This window comes from Pseudopodoces humilis, chromosome 5 (genome assembly GCF_049639895.1).
Source record: "Pseudopodoces humilis isolate 2021_Gansu_Grassland_sample_001 chromosome 5, ASM4963989v1, whole genome shotgun sequence".
NCBI classification, from domain to species: Eukaryota; Metazoa; Chordata; class Aves; order Passeriformes; family Paridae; genus Pseudopodoces; species Pseudopodoces humilis.
The window spans coordinates 27168377-27189788 of record NC_142204.1 but is presented as its reverse complement, the minus strand read 5'-3'; the positions used below and the strand labels follow the sequence as shown (position 1 = coordinate 27189788).

Genomic DNA, 21412 nt, shown 5'->3' with positions numbered 1-21412 from the left:
ACTCACCACAGCAGGTGTTTCTGCTTTTGGAGTTAAATAAATGGCTCATAAATGGCTTTAGTCTCTTTCACTTACTACATGGTGATATTGGAGAAGAAAATGTGGTTTTGTTTTTAAATGTGTTTGCAGTTGATTGGATTTCTTTGGGGAAATAGCAATGTCTTTATAAATTTAGGGGTCAAATAGAAAGGTGGCCTCGCCAGAAGAGCAAGTCTATGATATGTGGACCTATAGAACTGCCTGTGTACTGGGACTGGCAGCAATGAAACGATACTAATGATGTTTGTCAGTGAAGCCAAAATGTATATTGACTATTTGTAACCCAGACTCTGGTGATCTGAATTCTACCATACAAACCTATTTTGAAGATCAGGTCAATTAAACTAAATATACCTTGCTACTGCTTCTCAATGAGAATAACAATTAAATACAGTTCTTGTGATAAATAAGGGTGTTTTTAAAGGAAAACAAGTCTGTAAAGTGGTAGTTTTAAGCTAACATTTGTCTATGGAAGAGAGCAGTTCTTCCACAGAAAATATTCTTTTCTCCAGCCAGTTTCAGTCAGTGGGTTGCCCAAAAGCAGTGAAATCTCTGCCTGTAGAGCTATTTAGTACTCAATGGGACAAGCTCCTGTCCGAGCAGGCTGATCTAAGTTAGCCCTGCTTTAGCCAGAGGCTTAGCCCAGATGAACCCTAGAGGTCACTTCCACCCTAGATGAATCTACAGTTGTCTGACTCTGGTAAGTCTCTTGTCACCCTGGCTTTACGCTGCTCTGAAGGACACCGAGAATTTTTGTTAGTGACCAGAAGAAAATCAGGTTTTTTATAGATATTCCTCCTCAATAAATTCATTCAAAACAACCAATTTATTTGAACATTGGTGGCCTGAAGCTTATTGGATGGTGATAACTATAGCCACTGGTGCTACAGATAAATTCCAAAGATTTTTTTCCATTTCTGTGTTTGCTAAGTGTTTAATCTCATTGGTCTGCCCCCTTAATTGCTCTGCTTTTCTTTCTTCATCATCTGGACATCACTTCATAGCAGCTTCCTCATGTCAACAATTGTCTTATTTAAGTTTCCAAGGGGAATAACGTTACATTGATTTTTGTTTGCGTGTTCCCATAATGTGAAATTGAGTTTACTTCTCCAAACCATTTAACGAGCCAACCCTTGAAAGTCAATGACAGCAGATTAATGTTCCTCTATTCTCAGTTGAGACATTTATAAGATGAACGATACTGAGTCTAAATACTAATCTAACCAAGAGAGTTTAGGAGATTCCATTCACTAAAGTATTTTTGTAATAAAGACGGTCTTCATTATATTATTTTTCCAGATATTTGGTTAGCTATTTACTCCTTAGATAACGTGAGTGTGACATCTCATTCAATTTGTCCTCCATCTGGGTTTGTTATTCTCTTTCCAGTCTTATTTTTTCCAGCCTTGCTTATCTCAGCCTTGCTTAGTGCTTTCCTTTATGAACACTGACCCAAGAGAAATGGATTTTTATATTAATAATTTAGCATTTTTGTTTCTTTTTTTTCTGAATACAACTGAACCTGATAAGTGTATTTTGATTAGATTTTCTGTTGGTTAGATCTTCTGTTTGCAAAGCTGATTGACATTATGAAAAAATTTTGATATGCCAACATTGCAAGATACGGAGTAAAAAAATATCCTTTAAACATCTGTATTGTGATAGCTATTTGAAAGGTTTTCATGTTTCTGCATGAAAACATGTAACACATAAGATACCAAATTTAGATAGTGTTCACTTGTGAAACAGCATCTTCACAGGTCATGTTTGGCTCCCACACCTAGTATGGCTTAAATTACGCTATGCTGGAAAATACCTATAAACTTCCTGTTTAACAGCCATCACTAAGTTTAGAAGCTGTTTTTAATAAATTTCCTCCATTTCTCAGTTTTTATTGGTGTGGCAGTACTGCAGTTTCTTTCTGTATCTTAGATGGTTCTTTTGAGTTTTGGTGGATTTTGTTCTGTTTTGTTTTTTAATCCAAGCTGTTAATGACAAAAATTGTCAATCCACTGCTGACTTAACCTCAGCTTTGAGAGAGCAGTTTGCAGGAGATTTTTAGAGCGGCAGAATTTAGTTTTGGTTTTGTGGCATCTCCTTGCTAGATTCTCATGGGAAAATAAAAGCTAATTTATGAAATGTACCTATAAAGAAAAACATAATTAAAACCTGATTTAAAATCCATAAAAGTCAGGGAAAGAGTGCAAGTGAATTCATTGTCTCTGAAGTAAGTCTCTTGGGGGCATTTTGTTGTTGTTGTATCATTTTGTATTGAAATATTTTTCAGAAATTCATCAGCAAAGATGAAAGTTTTTCTGCAGGTTTTAGCACCAGAAAGTCACTCATTCCTTTGTATGTTAAATCCATATTTGCACCCCAATAATATTTTGAGTACAAATATTTCTCTGTGTCAAGAAATATTATATTTGTTTATAAAATGTTAAGTCTATCGTGACTGGGTTGGGATTTGGGATTGGGTGGATTTTGGGCTTTTTTTTCCTTTTGTTTTGGTTGCTTGTTTGTTTGTTTGTTTGTTGGAGTTTTTGACGTGTGAAAAAGTCATATATATGTTTCTTAAATGTTGGAGTTTCCATTTCTATCATGTCACAAACTAGTAATAGTGTTTTAACTACTCTAAGGACATGGACATGCAAATTCAATAATTTCAGCCTCTATCAGGACAGTGGAGGGAGAGTGTAAAAAGTATAAATGTCAGCCTCCCACCCATATAGTCACAGTAGTTTCCAGTAAACAATACTAGATTTAAGAACCCCTAGTAAGTTGTGTCAACCAAGAAACATTGAATATAGGACAACGTCTAAAAAGCTGGGAAATCATCCCCAAAGCTAACTAACAATTTTCTTGCCTAGTTTTCTGTAATCTTAATTTCCTTTTCTCATGCTAAGTACATCTTTACATATTTCTTGGAATGCCATCCACTTGATTGTCTAAAATTGTGTTGTGTGTGTCTTCATGAAAATTTAATTAATATTCATTAAAATTTGAACATTTCATCTTCCAGTATTATCATGTGGCTCTCTGTGTTTTCACATCAGCATCCACTAAACCTGCTGTAGGCTGTAGCTTTCTTGTAGAGCAGTGTGTGTCCTCCTGAGTGCAAACAGAGCTAAATTCCTCCTCTTCTCCTCTTTGCTGCACATCCTCTGGTCTTTGCCAGACAGCTTTCTGTTAGGGAGCAGCCATGCTGATGTGCATGCCCTGCATAAAGTTCTCTTCATGTTGTGTAGACTCAGATAACCCATAGGTGCACCAGTCTGCCCTCCATGCCCTCTTTTCCATGCAAAGGAGGGACACATGCTGGCCAGAAGGGAGTCACAGCATGTATTTCAGGACAGCAGAAGAAAAATGAGTTGACAAAATACTGATACAACATTTCAAGAAGAATAAGGAATTGCAGGGGGACACATTGCCCTCTGACTATGGTTTCTTTGTTTTTCACTTGAGAAAGTAAGCTCTGGTGGCTGTTTTGTTTCTCTTTTGCAGTCATCCCTAACAAACAGTGACATCATCTTTGTGAAACTGCATGCCCCTTGGGAGGTCCTGGGCAAATATGCTGAACTAATGAATGTAAGAATGCCTTTCAGGTAGGTGTAGTCGTATTTTGTCTCAACATCCAAAGCCACACTGAACTGTAAAGTTAATGTGATAATAACACCAAAATGCCTATAGAAAAGCTCTTCTATAAGATTCCACACACCTTTAGAAAATATAGAGTTCCTTAGATACCACATGCATTGCTGTTTCTTGTTAAAGCCTACAATTTCAGTACAATACTGGTTTGAGATTAAGATGGGCTGTAGCAGTGCAGCTGTTTTCATGGGGTATTCTGTCCTTAGGCCCTTTAACCCCTTCAGTGCTGGAGCCCCCTGCATACTTGTGCGGTGCTGTTTTTTAAATGGACATTTCATTGAAATCAGTGGGAGGTCAAGAAGATCCAGGTACGTAAGGCAGCACAGAAAGTGCATGTCTGTTTGACGTATCTGGTATGCACCTGTAAATTGCTTGTGTAGTATGTAATTAGTATCCCATAAATAAGTATAAATAAGTATCTCATCTAATAGGAAAACAATTTAAGCTATAAATGCTTTTTTCTGTGGAGAAAATAGAGAACTTATATTAAACACTACTGATAACCAGATTAATTCCACATTGAAATTCAGGTAATTTTTATAATTTATTAAATACTATTTGCATGTTAGGCTATGAAATTTTCTACATAAAATATTGCTTTTACTCTTCTGGTTATCAGAAGTTTTAAAGTAGCACAAAGACTTTCACTGGAACTGACCACAGCCCATGAACTGAGAGGCCTTGATTCTTCTTTCAATTAGCAGGGTTTGCAATATAAAGCTCCACTGATTTTAATGTAACTACTCCTGAACAAGAAAAGAATGAGACCCAGAATATGCAACTAGTGAGCTGGTGCCTTTGTAGGATTCGTTCTCTTTTTTCTTACATAAGTATGAAAAATTTCTCTGAGTGTCAGTGACCCTGTAGTGGTGGAAAACTCATAAGGAAAAATGGATATGTATGAAGGACAAAATTGCAGGCTTATTTTGTATTTATTTTGTTTTCATTTTCACAGCAACTCTTCAACTGTTCTTTCTTATGCTTTAATTGCTAAAGAGAAAATTCTAAAAGTAATCACAAGTCATTGCAGCATAGTAATATTCTTTTTTATAAGTGTTCTAGCCATAGAAACAACGGATTAGGCCAAAACTGTGCCTTCTTTGACTTCTGTGGCATTCCTTGAGATGGACCTGCAATACAGTGTGGTCTCATGATTCAGAAATACACCAGAAACTCTGAATTTAGTCATGGAGCACCTTGTTCTTTCCTGATCCCTCAGAAGATAGCGAAGTTGGTGTCATACAGATTATATAGTAAGCTTTGAAAATACTGAGGTTTTCTTGACCTGCTTCAGATCATGGCTTCATTCTTTCCACATCCACAGAGAGAGAATTACTACAGCATTGTTAAGAGGAAATCATGGCAATTCACTAGTGACTGCTGGGCTAGCTCTTCAATTTTATCTTAAAAACAACAGTACAGTTTACCATTTAAAAAAAATTTTGCAGAATGTCCACAAGTCTAGATGGTGTGTTTCCAGATGCCTTTGTCTAAGCCCTTGTTTTAAGAGCTGATGATTGCTTATTGCTCCTGATTATTCAGGCTGGAATTGTGCAAGGTCCATGCATGACTGAAAGAAATCCTTGTTGTTTCAAAGCAGGAGCGAAAAAGTGATGGATACCTCTGAATATTGGAAGCAAAATCAAGAAGTGGATGGCATCTTCAAAAACACTTAGCTTTGACCTTTCTCTGTTCCTATTGAGTAGAGCAAGATAAAAATCACTTTCCAAAGAAGGCTGGCCAATATAAAATAGTTTAAAAAATTTTACTTCACCAGCACGATATGGACTCTGAAAACACAAATGTCCAAAGGTTCTGAAAATTAACCTGGAATACTTACCAGTTTTTTTATCATTTATAAAGCATTAGTGCTGTCTTATTTTAGAGGACTTGCTTCCAAGGCACTAACAGCATTCCTACACTACATCTACTACAATATTTAGAATATGAGTGGTGTAAGCCTTCATTTTCCAGAAGTGGTACTGTTCACAATGGAACTTCTCAGAATACACAGAAACCCCCTTGATTTAGCAATGACCTTCAGTGGATGACAAAGTCAGCCTCTGGAGGAGGAAATCAGAGTTTGCTAAGGCACCCACATCTTCCAGTAAGGAGTATGAATCCCAAATCCATAGTCAAAAACCCTCAGATTTTCTTAACTCTCATGAAGATGCGGTCTCTGTGCTGAAGGCAATGTGTCAAATCCTGACAGCTGTGGTATGATAGGCATCTATGAGAAGAACAAGAGCTGCCAGCAGGGGAGTGGCACAGGAGGTGGACTCTCTGTCCTGGATCTACACATGATGGTTAGGGGCTGCTCTGCACTGCAGGGCTGGGCAGGAGGCAGGCTGGGAGTGGGTTCAGCATGTGTCTGCTCGTGTCCCCTTGTCTGCTCACTTGCTCATTTGCTCTCACACAGCTTATTGCACTGACAGCAGAAACCAGCCTGTCTGAGGGGCAGAGGGAGCGGCTGCACACTTGGTGGGGTGCTAAGCACATGTGCATTTGCTTGTGTAGCCTATATTCTGTTTCGAGGGATGTTATCCCAACACAGTCACCGACCCTGCTTGGTACTGCATGTGTTACAGCATATTGCAGCACAAGGTACAGCTTTCCTGGCTTTTCTAAGTGATTCCCCCTTGTGTTTCACCAAACGCAGCTCTAATAAGTCATCACTAGTAGACGTCATATAATTTATCCATATTTGTGTCACTCCTATAGAATTCCTGCAACAGTTTATGAAATCTGAAATAGAAACATCTTTGGATCCCCATCTTTCACACATGACAAATAACAGAAAAGGAGGAAACAATGGGAAAATGATGACCTGGCAATTCGAGTGCCACCAGTGTCTGTGTGGCTTCCTGTGACAGTTCTGTTAATCTCTCTTTTAGTCTCTTCCTCCACCTCTTACAGGCTTCTGTCTTCAATCTCCTTTCCTTCCTTGCTAGTTCATACTGTAACTGACGATGGGTTTTCTTCTCGACTGGCTTCATTTTTGCTGTTCTTCCAGGAGAAAAATCTATTACCTGCATCGCCGATACAAGTTCATGAATAGGTGAGTACAATTCTCATGCCAGCCCAGTGTATGGTCATTTGGACCCAATAACAAAAATAGTAGTTAAAGTCACGCTGGAAGGAAAAGTTTATCAGTTGTGTCTGTAGAAATGATGAAGAGAGTGGTTACATACTAGGACATCTGCAAAAAAAAAACAAACAGAAGTTGCATTTTTAAGGCATTTGCATTGTGAAAGAAGCAATTAATTTTATCAGTTTTGCCTTTTTTAGGAATAAGAAAATATTTTTCAACTGATGGAGTCTTTAAAGAAATAGAAGTATGCTCATGCAAATTATGTATCTCCTTCTTTCCATGTAGCTCATTAGGGAGTTTCTTGGGGTTAGAGTACCACAGTTACAGGGTTTTTTCATTTCCATGAACCTTGCTTACTTGTAATTGTGATGCCATTATTTATTCATTGCTTCCTCTGTGGGGATGCTTAGTTCTTTGTTGGTAGATAGGAAGCCAATGAACCAAGCTTGAGAGATGTGTATTTTCCAAGAATTTTTGAAGTGTTTTCACTCAATTATTAAATACCTTTAAGGTTATGTGTGCTTCATGCCCAGTTTATGTCTGACTTGATGCAACAAAACCCTTTCCCTGCAGCAGTTTTCATTTGCTTTTTGATGCCTTGGAAAATTAAATGAAAATATCTCCAAAATGCCTAAAAATTATACAGGCTTGGCAAAAACCAGATCATTTATATATCTACATTTATATATCTACAATTATCTCTCTCACTGTATGTGGCATTTGATGCCATGGGACTGCACTTTCAAAGGGGTCTAGCCCCTGACCTACTGTTTTATTGAGGTCAATAGAAATATTCCCAAGAACCTCTAAGACAGAAAAATTAAATTTGAAAAATCTGCATTTCAAAGTAAACAGCCATACCATTTTGATACATTTACATCCATGGGATGATCACTCTGCAATATGAACATATTAAAAAGCATTTTGGATATGAAATTATGCCACAGTGTGTTGGTAACTTGACAGCAGCAGCATTGATATCACATTATAGAATTTGCCTTTTCATAGCAGTGCTCATCAGAAGAGCACTTCATGGAGTTGAGATAATTTATCCCTCTTTGGCACAGGGTAAAAGATGCACATAAATATTTTAAAACTTGTTGATGCTGCTGCACTTTCCATTCCCATCTTACAGCTGTTGCACATACTATTGCAGCTGTTAGCTTTGGAATTGGTCTTAACTTTAAAGAAGACATGGCTGCTTTGACTAAAGCAATAGATCGGAAGAAGGTGAAGGTTGCATCATTTATGTGTGTTATATGAAGTTTTGCTTCACGTTCATTTTCTTGTGAGTCAGGATGCAATTTGAAGTCAGTATGGGAAGAGGTATGATCTTTTTCTGGTATTTAGCTCCTGAGTGATGAGAACACTTGGATAAATTCAATTTTTATGTTCAGGTCTATAAAAAGTTACTTGAGGAAGAAAAGCTGTAACTGAATCTCCCCAGAGGGGAAAAAGAAAAAATATTCAGCTTTATTTTCACTTATGTGAAACTTAGATATATGTCTTCAATTAAAGTATCTATTTCCTCTAGTCCTAGTTCAGTGTAGATTACAAGTACCCAAAGCCTTTGTCCATTTTTTGAGTTAATACAAACATTATGCTGATGTTTGGGTGAAATTTATTTTAGGGAGGAGTTCCATCACAAGACAAAGGCCAGAGCAGGTCTCTTGCAACTTGTGAACCTGACTCGAATTTTCTCTCTGAAAAATTCTAGTGATCTCAAAACTTCCCTACTTTAAAGGAAAGGAGGAGTATCTGAGACCTTATAGCATCTGCATCGTGGTTAAAAACTAAACTAATAATATAGCTAGCACCACAATATGCATAAAGTTCTATGAAAGCTGACCCACTCATAAAAATCAGTCTCAAAAACCTTTCCTTATTTTACTAACTTTCCTTTGAAAAACGGTTTTATCCCTACCCCACTTCATGGTGAGAAAGCAGTTGCTTTTAAATTATTTGAGAAAGTCTTTGTGTGAGTTAAACACAATCTGTATCTTTAGAAAGAGGGTGCCGAGTAAAGACTAGACTTGGATAGAAGGGACAGGATTGAAGTGGGAGAGCCTCTGTCTTTGAGGCAGTGTGTGAAGCAGCTACCTTTATCACTCCATCACCCCATCGCTCCTGGATAGGTCACACTGCTTCCCAAACAACGCTCCCCTATTCCGCTGAGTATGGGGAAAATGAGGCGTGGATTAGCCTTGAAGAAATGATTTTTAAAAATTAGATTTTTAGCACTGTGTATCTGTATTTGTTAGCACCAACACCACTCTTTCAGCTTTTTCCTTTTGCGAGATGCTCCTGTAGAGTACAAAACCTGCACTGCTGACTGACGGCACTGTTGGGATGAGCCGGAAGAAATTCAAACCTTTGGTCATTTTTCTTTTCCAAGGAAATAACTAGGGGGGGCTTGCTTTCCCTGCAGAAGGCTGTACTGCATGTTCTGTGCTTCGCAGTAAGATTTTGCAACCTTCTCAGACCCGCTTGCCAGCAGGCTGACTGAGCATGCCAAGTAATCTGAGTTTTGGGAATGGCAAACCGCTCGAATGCTGGGTACACACAGTGAGAAGCCAGCATGAATAATGCATCGCTGCTAAGTGGGGAAAGCACTCAGTCCCTTTGTGCTCTGCATGTGTGGTGCGATAAACCTGCAGTAGGCAGTATCTCAAATGTGCACATTGACTTGCAGCATGAATGGGAAAGGACTGCAGATGGGCAGGGGTGCTAATAGCTCAGAGAATTCAAACGAGTTTAATTAACAAGAATGGAACAAGGTATTTAGAAAAACCCTCTTCCTAATTCCCCCTCCCTTTTCCATACCTAGACACACTAAGCCTATCGAATATAGAGTAACACAGGGTTTACTGAATTTACAGAGAAAAAACCAGAGGCCAAAAGACAGGGATTTCCCCCATAGAGAATTTACCTTCCCTTGGCATTTCTATCAGTGGCTACACAGACTAGCTCAAGGCTGCCATGCTGGATGCTGCAGCTGGAAAGTTACAATTGGTCAGGCCCTTTAGTGCCCTGGGATCTGACATCTCACCTGCATTCAGCACAGACATTTGCAAACTACCTTCTCCTTTGCTCCAAACTGCTGGGTCAGTACAAACACTGCCCATGGAGAGGTTATGATTAATTAAATGTAAATATTATATAAAGTTTACATACATATTCCAGTTTTTCCAAATAGTCCTGATGATAAATTTGCATACATATGCAACATCTGACACCCCTCACCTCACATTCCAGATTGAAAGTGCACAAATGGGACCAAAACAGGTACAGCTGATTTATTCACAAATTTGAAATGTGCCCATGTTTAAAAATGAGCATTTGCTTCCTTATCCAAGATAAAAGTTTCTGGTGGAAGAAGGCTGAATATTCCAGGAAAAACTATGTTCATTTTAAATGAAAATATGTAACATTTTCACATCAGTTCCCCATATATTCAGCTGCCTGGATATGGGTTGTCCTCTCTCAAACTGACTGTGCAGAGGTACCTGCACATTACTGTACATTAGAGTTCTTATGTTGGCTTTGTCAAAAAACCAAAACAACAACTATAAAAAAAACAGAAACAAATGAAAACAGAAAAAAAAACCCAAAATCCCCAAACAAACAGCCTCCCCAACCATATTTCCAGTCCTTGAGCTTCTTTCAGAACTAAGCTTTAAGTTCAAAGGAAGTAAATTCTTGTCCTTTACTCCCACTTCTGGAAGCATTCATCCAGTGTCTGAAGAATGGACACACTCAGTAGTACGTGATTTTTGCAGGGATCAGTGGTTAGAACTTGGAGTAGAGCTCACTGTGCTAAACATAGCTTTCTTAAGTGTTTTTCATTATAACATTCTAGTATGGATTTCAATTTGGTTTAGATTATCTTCTCCAGTGAGCTCTGATTCTTCCCTTCGTTTCACTGCGTATCTTTGCATGAGCACACCTGTGGTTAAATTTGCCCTTTCTTCAGCTCAATTGTTGTTTGTTTTCACCTTCCAAACATAAGAATCTGCATAGCAGTCACCTCTTAGCCTAAACACCCAGAGTTCTGGTTTCATGGAGGTTGTAGTGTTGCAAGAAACTTCAGTTGAACAAAATTAACAAAGTAGCCTATTTTTTAATAGCTTCAATTGCGAGGTAAGAGCCCTTACAGAGAGCAGTAATGGGATGTAACTTGCTGGGGTTTAGCTGCCAAAGATCTTTGTCACAATCTCCAATGTTCTAACATTTAGATGGCCAAAATCTAATGTTTGTTAAGCCTGAATTTTAAACTAACTGAAAATCTGAGAAATAAAGGTTTAGAGACATGCCAAGCACTCACTGGGCTTAGTAAGATTTATGGCATCATGTACCATCAGCATTGCTTTTTCTGTTGAGACAAAATAAATGCTCCTCTGCAGAAAGCTGGTTATTAGTAATCAAGTTCAGCATATGTAATTTGGTCTGCCTCACAAAAAGTCAAAAGACATTGCACCTTTCCTAGCTGCGCATATTAAGTGTCCTGGTTTGACAACCTGTGCTTCATAATGTAGTTAAAAAAACAATTTCACAAATGCTCATGCTTATCATGTGCTGCAGGATCGAGAAACAGATAAGCAGGTTCCGAGGATGGTTACCCAGAAAGCCAATGAAACTGGATAAGGAAACACTGCCAGATCTGGAGGAGAATGACTGCTATACTGCTCCATTCAGCCAACAAAGGATCCATCAGTGAGTATTCTATCATATCTCAGCTGCAAGGTGAAAACTTTTCCTCCTGGATTAACCTTGGAAAAATTGATTTCTTTGTTCATGTCTTAAGGACCAGTGCCTTCATGTTAGTCCTTACTCACTAAGAGGGAGAGATAGCAAATCTACATTTCTATTAATTAAAGGTCCAGGTCAAAGCTAAGGAAATCAATGGGAAAGTTCCTTTTAATTCACTGGAATTTCAATTACATCCTTAAAGAGGTCAAATGGCTATTTTCTCTCAGGTCAGAATTGTCGTTGTTCTTTGTCACTATAAGATGTGATTTAAACTTTTCTCAGCATTCCTTTGTCTTTAGCACAATCAAAACTAGTCCTTCATCACTGATGGTTGAACTACTGATACTTGCATTTCATTCCTAGTTATGACTGTAGAACAAACAAAACTCTAACAGACAATGTGAACTTGCATTTCTCTTTCAATATTATGGAAGCAAAACTTCTTGCAAAATGGCAGTGTTTAGACAGTTTTTAGACCTAGCAGTGGCCCTTTTCTGCCAATAGCACCAGAGTGGCACAAATGTCAGAGAAATCATTTGGGTACAAAAAGCCTTTATTCACCTGCAAAATGCAGAGCAGAAAAAGCCCCAGATAACATTCACAACTCATATGGAATTTAAGGAGTGTCAAATTTTGGATGTCTTAAGGGTAGTTACAATGTTTGTGATATGGGAAACAGTCATTGACTGAGAGCAAAACCAGGAAGGTTAGGCAGCACTGTTGAACATACTAAAAGAAGACACAGAATGAATTAATTACAGGTTGCTCAAAATTTTGAAATATGTGGTTTTATTCAGGGAGAAGCCAGGTTGATAAAGTTCTGAAGTGCCTCATTTTGAATGAATAGTTTTTCAGGGATTTGATTGACTAGCTGCAATAAAAACCAGTAAAGTAAACCTCTGCCACAAATGGCATCTTTCCAAATACAGCACAAAAACAGGAACAGGTGCAAAACTCCAGGGAAATTTCAATAGAAGTCTGTTTGATACAGAGATGGGTCTGTTATTGTGCCCTGCAAGAGGAAGAGTAGGTGCAAATTAATTTGAGAATAGACCAATAATACTAAAAAAATAATAAATTGGGATGTCAGCATTAATGTTTTTATTACCAGTAATATTAAGTGCTAGCTTCCCTTAAAATTACTGCACTTAGGAAAGGGGTTGGTGGTTTTTTTTGAGAGATTTTTTTTTTGTGGCTGAAAGGGGAATTGACATATATGAACTAGATTTATTTTTTTTCATTCTTCTGCCTTGCTCATGTTCATGTTGGTAAATTGGCAGGAGAGTTTATTAAGTAGTGTTAATTTCATTAACACTCCTGCTGTTGTTTGGCGCTTCTTTTCAGACTTCAGTCTGAAATCATTGAATCATTCGGTCTGAATCATTGCAGACTTGGAAACTTTACTCCCTGGCAGGCCTGACATTTTCTGCTCAGCTTTCTGTGCATAGTCTTCCTTACCTTTTGTTTGGGGGCTTATAAAATGTTGGCTGAGCTGGTCTCCTTCTCACAAAAGATGCTGGCTCTGACAGCAGTGTTGTTCCTATCATTCTCCAGCCTGCTTCCTGTGTTGGGCTTTTTTTTTCACTAAAATTTTGAAATACAGTTTGACTTGTTCAATATTTTTCTTGTGAGTTGCATTCAAGTATTTCAATTTTTTAATCCAGAGACCCATAATATTGTTTTAGGAATGTGAAGATAAATAATCACTGAAATTCTTGAGATGCTGAAAAGAAGAATTACCATCTACGGTAATGCTATGTTAATTTAGCTTTTGTTTTGTCAGTGGTAAGAAAAGTCCATTCATTTTGATATTTGGGACAGTTATGGTTTTGCTAGAGCACTCTCACCATACCATATTACCAATGCAATGTAATTATACTGGAGGCTACAAAATTGTAATGGGTAGTTACCTATGGAGTTCAGTCCTCCACAAGCACATCATCCTATATGCTACAAGAGCAGTGACAATCTCTTTCCTACTCTTGGGCTTTCAGCTGTGACTCTGCCTCCTCTTCCACCACATAGTTGTGCCAAAACTGATTCAGAGAGAGCTGGTACAGGACAAGAGGAGTCCCAGTACTGCACCAGTGCTCAGCTGGCTGACCTCAGTGTTGTTTAAGACTTCATCGAACATATGGGCATTTTTTGAGCAAAGAAAATATTTGTAACTCATTCAGTCCTTGAAGTCCTCAGAGAATGCAGAATAAATGCAAGGCTTTTAGTCCTTTTGCAGTGTATTAAGGTGGTAGCTGAAAAATGCCACTAGTGTCTGCTTTTTGTCAGAACTTATGTACAGATTATGGGTTTTAAGTTTATAGTAGAAGCCATTAGATTTTCCCGCAAATCTAGAATCCTAAGTGAGAAGAAGAGATGAGTGGGAAGTATATTCAAACTGTTCTTTGAGCAATACCCACAGGAGCCCAAAATATATAATCAGTCTTTTAATTACACTAATGAGTATTTTTCTGGCTATTGTACAAGTATTTCTGGAAAGCCAGATATGTACTTTTGGCAGTTGAAAATATTTCAGATTTCTGTGTTGCCATAAATCATTGTTTATCCATGACATGCTTAATTACCATGAAGTAAATCACTCACAACCATCTTGAATGCATAAAACTCCATACCCTTAGTTTTCAAATAAGATCTCCATGGTCTTACAGTAGATTTTGCCATATACCCTACCTGGATGCTGCCAAATTCTTCCTTTTTTCCCAGTTTTATGTGCTTTTTGTTTTCTAAGATATTATGCCTTAAATATTTATATGAGCTTCGCTGCATTTGACTTTGTCCAAATATTGCAATTAGGGTCTAAAATTGCTTATTTCTTCCTTTCTTCTTAGCTTCAGATGCCTTTCATGTCATCAAAGAACAGGCAGTTTATCTTTTGGGATCTAGCCACAATTTCCAAATAAAGGGCTCCAGTCTGATGCAGATTTTATAACATGATCTGCATGATTCATTTGTAATATTTTCTTTTAAAAGCTTGGAAAGACAACAATTGACAATACTTACAATTCAATGTCTGGGGAGGAAATTAATTAAGAAAAAACCTAACCAGACCTTATTTCCATAGGAATTAGTATTTTTAAAATATTGATTTACATTGAGTGTGGAAAATTTTAGTAGATCATATCAATAGACTTTTTATTTCTTGCATTTTTCTTTCCCATTCAGAAGGAAAAAAGCCAGATGTGGAGAAATTCAGTTTTCAAAAAAAAAAAAAAGTTTGTTTGAAGAGGCACAGCTAGCCATCTGTCCTTCCTCCAAAACAGGCAAAGGAGAAAACACAAGAATGATATTTGTGAGAGGTGCCTGTAAATTTTGCAGCGTGGCTCAGGTTTTCTATTGAAGGAATTGTGGCCTTCTTCATAGGGTATATCACAAAATTGTCAGTACAAGAGAAGACCAAAATTCATCTTATTTCTTTAGTAATAGAAAATATCTTTTTGGAGGAAAGAAGTTCTGCAAAACGCTTTTTCTTCTTTTTAATTTTGTGGAATACAAAATGATAATTTTCAAGATAGGTTTCTGAGTAGTGTCTCTTTTCTGCAACCACAGCTTGGAAAAGGCCGTGTTTACACCAAAGTATTTCTTCTGAAAATTATCAGTTACAAGAATGCACAATATGTGAAAAATGTTTACCATTAGACACACTTAGTTGTTCTACTACATCTTAGCTATTTCATATAGTCAGCTGCTAGTCACTTGGGAATAGTAACACTAGCAATTAGCTGCAATTTTTAAGATAACTGTACACAAGCTAGCAAAATATGTTAATTGCTGTTTAGAGATTTTGAACTCTATACCAGGAGCTATTTTCCTCTTTGTTTTTTTCTTTCAAAAGCGATAAATTCTCTGATTAAATATTAATCTAATATATAATTGAATAACCACTTAAAATAAATATTTATTACTTAGTGGAAAAAAAAAAAGATAAAAAATTTACTCAGTTAGGAGGACTAAGATAGTAACTTGATTAATTAAGCAAAAATGACCCTGCATACCAGAGGTTAATGGAGTTCTTCTCATTTGTATTATGTCCCCCTGTGGTACACGAGTCTCGTATTTTCTCCACATTTCCAAGATATGTGTCTCTCAGGGTGGAGATAGTTTTCAAGCTTTTTCTGATGTTCAGATTGATCTTAACAAACCCCATCTCTACCAAGATGATCTGTGCCCATGTTCTCTTGAGCCTCCTTACCCCAAAATCATGGATAGATCAGGGAGCTGCTGCAACTGGAGACATGGCACAGGGCTGCATGGACACTTACTAGTTTTGAACCAGGATGGTCATTCTGATGTTTAAATACATCTACAGTATAATAACTACACATTTTTAAATGGCTTTTTATAAATGAGGAATCATGGTTTTGTAAATCCAGCTCTCTCTCAAACAAATCCTTGTGCTACCAAACTTGGACATGCCCTGCAACAGGTTTTTTAAATTCCCTCTGATTTTGGAAGTTTTAATTACCTGACAAATAGAACAAAACAGAGCATCCCTGAAAAATACAAAAGGCTCCTTCTACCTCAGGTGAATATTTCTGAGTGAACTAATTTAAATTAAGAAGTGATCTGGGGGAAGGGCAGAGGAAGGTGGAGAAGAGATTCAGCACTTCCCTGACTTTCTGTTTTACTTTGGCAGTTTTGAGGTCATGGTGCCAAAGTGGAAACAGAGAGAGCCACTACAATATTCCTCATCCCAAAGTGACCCTGTTTTAGGCAAATGATATGAAAACCCCCATTAATAAAAGGTCCTTTTACATAAACAGAACGGTCAGCTGCAGCCTTAAAAGTCAAGCAAAAAGAAAATTAGCAAGTGCTAATAAAACAGCTATTTTCAAACAAATGAAGTAGAGAAATGTGGGGTATTATTCTCAGGGGAATAGTGCAGACTCACGTTGTTGCTGCTACTATAGCTGGTGATTTACTTTATCTATGTTAAATGAGCTAAAACCCCGCTATTATCTCAGCCAACAGCAGGCTGGCTGTTGGCTCAGTGATTTACCTGGGAGTACAGAAGGTTGGGCATTTCTCCTGTGCTAAAGAATACACTGCTCACACAATGATCACTACTTCCAAAAACATCTGTGCTCTTGGTTTGTACTGCTTCCAGCAGAAGGTAATTTTAGATATGGTGAGTGCCAGATGTCAAATGTTTCAGTGTCTGTGGATCCCACAGTGCAAAGATACACACGGATCTGTGCACGCGTCCATCCTTCATACCTGTGTCACCAGACCACAGGAGTTCAGATTGCAGCTTGTTTATCTTGCCAGTAAAGCAGAAAATAGCCTTTTCCTGCCTTTTGCTTTCCCAAAATATATAAATTAAAATAAAGCAAGAAAAGTGAACCCACTTTTTTTCAAATGTGTATTCAAAGATTCTAGAGCTCTATTTACCCTTTAAGGGTTTGTACAGCCTGCAAAATTACCAAAGAGAACGTACGAGCAGGAATCCATAGGAAATTTTTTCTTGGTTGAATTTGCATTAATCTGAAGCCTTTCTTTAGACAACTGTTAGCTTTGCTGTGCTTTGCTTTTATCCACAGAGAGATAGTTTGAAATTTCCAGTTAACAGTTTAGTTAAGAAGGCTGCAAATATAGTTTGAAAGCAATTAACCTTCACTGACTCTTTATGTCTCTTACAGCATGAGTGTAAGAGCAGTATTTCCAGAATGACATTTTTGAAAGGAGTTTTAATTAAGGATCAGCTCTGGAACCTTTCCTTCCAAAAGTACTCCCATTATCTTTTTTGGGATTTTCCTTTTGAATAAGGACAGCTCACACAAATAAGACTTAGAGGACCAAATTAATGATTATAGCTGTTGTGGAACTAATCACCGGCTTTATCTACCTATACATTAACTTCACAGGTAATAAAAATTGTAATGTATTAATCCTTACTTATTTTTTGTCTTACAAATGAAGCAACAAAATGATCAAAATCTTCAGTGAAGAGTCTCATAAATCAAGTCTAAACCCTTATTGAGCCTGAAGACAAGCTGTACTGCTCTTATGAATATTCAAGTCTTTGTGCATGTTGAAAATCTAACAAGGGCAGCAGAAACAGAACAGCTGAGGAAATTCTTCCACCTAAAAGCAACAAGGATTAAAACACTTGCTAGAAAACCTCTGCTTTATACAGTTTATAGCTCAGTAATGTCTGATAAATGTTTATCTGTACCTAGTTTGAGATTGTCTTCAGCTCTGGCCCCTGTGAACTGAAATTTGAAGTGTGAGATTCTTCACAGACTGAGAAAATCTTTCTCCTCTGAAATCTTCATTGGATGCTGTAGAATATGGAATAGCTTTGATGGTTATTCTGTGAATATGGATATACCACCCACATTCAGAAATAAGACAAACTGAAGCACAAAAATCTGGGGGGAAGAGACATCCATGAAGCATGGGAAGAAGGGGTGGTGGTTGAAAGGGGTAAGTCCTACACTGAGCTGCCTGATTCTCCCCTGACAAGAACAACTCCTGTGACTTTTGAGATAAATTGAAACCTCCCTGACATTGTCTTAATTTATTTCAATGTCTAACTGGGCTATTGTAACACAGATACAACCACCTGAGATACTGTCAACCTTTCAAGGCTTTCCACTCATGTTTACCTCTTTTTGTTTCCTGTGCCAGAGGTCTCTGCCCCATTGATTATGGTGATGCTGCTCTTTCTGGATCTACAGACAATTTCACAGAAATAAAGCCAGAGTATCTGAATTAAGCAAATTTTAAAAGCCCTATGACTTTTATGTTCAAAAATAAGTGAGGATTATTTTTTAAGTGTTACCACATGCAATTTTATCCCAAAATAATGATGTTGTTAGGGATAGTCCAGGACATCCAGACGACTCATTTTTGGCACCCCTTTTTCACCTTTTCTGAACTCTAGCATCTCTTCTTCATCCATGTCTTCATGAATAACTTTGGAAAACACTCCAAGGGCATGTTTTTGGCCCACTCTGATCATGATGAGTTCTTCCTCACCTCTTCCCCTCCTGCCCTATTACTGGCACAAGATTGGGCAGGGCAGAATCTCTGCAGCTCATATTCTCACAGGTGTTTTAGGACTGCTTCAGCTTTTCTGGAATAGGCAGAGTTCTTCATGGCAGTTATTATGCTGAGGTGTTTGTATCTGCTTCACAGACACATCTGGTTATTTCTTCTTGCCCATATGAGAGTGAAAGCTATAATAACACAATTGCTAAATTTGCAAATGAATGCAAATTGCTTAAGTGTTTCTTTAAACAAGTGATTATTTCTTTGTTTTTTAGAGTTTGCGTAATTCTTGATTTTTGCCTTTTTGCATTCATGACTCATGAAAATAGAAATGCTTAAATACAAATACAACTATTAAACAAGTTCTTCAGAAAATATGTTGAAATGGCTACCTCTAGTTGCAGTATGAGACAGTTGTGATAACAGATGGGCAAAATAACCTTGTATTACAAGGAAAATAGATTAAGGTGTTATCTGGTTCCATGTTGCAATTTTCCCAGATGCGGTGATTTAATTCACAGTTGAATCCTACAAGAACTTGTAGCTAAATCAGAATGAAAATGAATATGCTGTTTTGATATCTGTGAAGTTATCTTCACAGTTCTTTAACATGTAGTGCTGTCTGGGAGGTGAGGTCTTGGATAGACAGACAGTAAAAGAAAATTAAATAAACAGCAAAAATCTCTAATCGTTCATTTCTGTTTTACTCCTGCCTTTTAAATTGTTTCTGCTGCTATGAAAACTGCCTAATACAGAGTTCCAGCTTCAGCTGAAAACAATTGTTCTAACTGATTCAGACTTTAATTTTTTTATATATAATTTCAGCATATATAATTTTCAGCATTGTCAGCATTAACTTCACATGATGACAGTATTTCTTTTTTTCTCAAAATGCTTTTAATAGTTATTATTTTACATACTGAGTACTTCAAACTGAATTTGAAAGCATTAAAGATACATCTTTATAGCCACACGTCTTTTTGTGTCTGAAGGATAAGCTCAGTCTTACATATCTTTTGTGTAATAGCAGCTTGGAATGGGATGGTGGCCCAAAACTGTTCCTATACAGAAAAGGCAGTGGCTGGTGGACACCAACAGCATTTGCTGTTTGGTACCAGCCTACTGGTGGTCAGCCAATATGCATAAATTGAATTCCTTTTGGTAGATACTGTAGGGCATGGGTAGGACTTTGGGAATTGCAGGGAAATGGGAGGAAGCCAGAAGTACTGAGTGCAGTAGTGAGTGGACTGTAGACACAGAAATGGCCTGTGAGTACCTGGGGTGGAGTGGCAAAGAACACATGAGATAGTTACCTCTAGAAAACCAGGTTTCATTACTTCTGGTACACTTGGAGCAACTTCTCTTACCTTTAGGATTTTTTTTTTTAACTGTTGGGAAGCAGAACATAAGGAACTTATGTACACACTGTATTGTATTGAAAATTCAGCTGAGAATTTTGATAATAAAGAGGGATCAGATGAAGTTCTCAAAGTCCAGAAGTTGGACTCCTCATTTTTCAAAATTACTGTGGAGGTGCAAAGCCGTATATTATTTCCCAGGGGTAAAGATTCATTCTGAAAAAAACAAATTTTCATTTGGGTAAAATTACCTGAGGGGAAAACTGAGCAGTGAATTTCACATTGTGCAAAAGAGAAGGTGTCGTGAATCCACGCCAAGCTCCTGATTATGATCTCATTTAAGGTCATATTTGTCTAGTGTGCTGTCCTACAGACTCCTCTCTCTATGACACCTCTATGACCTTAACATTTTATTTATCAGTTTATTCAATTCTACAGCTCTTCAAAACCACAGATGAGGAAACCAATATTGCCTCCTATCCACAGTGTTTGTTGGGTTTTTTTAAATTTATTCGGACTCACCACAATTCTGTCTAACCTATTAAACACAGAACCTGTATTCATACTCAGTAAGGGAATTCTGAGAGCTAATTTTCTACTGTATTTTAGCTTCCAGGACCAAATGTAGGAGTATATGATACTTTCAATTTCTAACATAGTATTCAGTAATAGTTTTCAGTAAGAATGGTTTACCAACTAGATGTTTCCAACTGACTCATAATGGTAAAGCATAACAAAAAAGCCTGGAACCGATGTGAACTTCTACTGCTGCACTTGCAAAGATACGCTTTTGCAAATTTTCGTGAAGAATTTCGTAGTTTTCAGTGAATTATCTAAAAGTGATGCTTATCATAATGAATACTTAAATATCTCCTATTTTTCTCCAGACTTCTCCATGTAATTCTTTGTTAGAACATGAATAATGTTACTGACAGCATCTCACCTGTCTAATCATCTCTTAATCAAGTGTCTTTAATTCTCCTTGCACTTGCCTCGTGCTGTAGATTTTTAGAGTGCTGCAGAAACTAATGGAACTAAATATTTGCCTTAAACGTGCTATTACATATTTCTGAGATGCCCTTGGTTTTTATTTTCTTGTAGCTTCATAATACACAACAAAGATACTTTCTTCAACAATGCTACAAGAAGTAGAATTGTACACCATATCTTACAAAGACTGAAATATGAAGAAGGGAAAAACAAAATTGGTAAGTACTGAGCAATGTGCTTTTAAATGTGCGTTTAAAAAAATAAAGAAACCTGCCTGGCCTCATAACAGACTATTTTCCTTCCTTTTTAACAACCTCAGTTTTGGCTGTTTACATCTCACCCACTGCTGTTGTATGGGCTTTGCCTGGAAGATGTGATCATCCCCCTGTAATATCAGTCAGCTTTCACAGGCACATGTCACCACATGGGATTTATCACCTCTGCAAGGGAAGAGGCTGATTTAAACATGAAATATGAGCAGATCACGAGCAGTGGAGAAGCAGAGAGACTCATGCAGGAAAACCTTTAT

At 37.5% G+C, this 21412-nt stretch overlaps 1 protein-coding gene across 1 annotated transcript in view; it reads left to right on the top strand.

Moving 5' to 3' along the window:
- The window catches only part of ANO4 (anoctamin 4), a 120535-nt gene that overhangs the window by 41923 nt on the left and 57200 nt on the right, over nucleotides 1-21412 (top strand). Inside the window, exons 5-9 of the mRNA XM_088055124.1 lie at nucleotides 3544-3644; nucleotides 3897-3998; nucleotides 6704-6748; nucleotides 11363-11494; nucleotides 20995-21101. Coding sequence (XP_087911250.1) covers nucleotides 3544-3644; nucleotides 3897-3998; nucleotides 6704-6748; nucleotides 11363-11494; nucleotides 20995-21101 — 487 coding nt within the window. The remainder of the gene's footprint in view (nucleotides 1-3543; nucleotides 3645-3896; nucleotides 3999-6703; nucleotides 6749-11362; nucleotides 11495-20994; nucleotides 21102-21412) is intronic.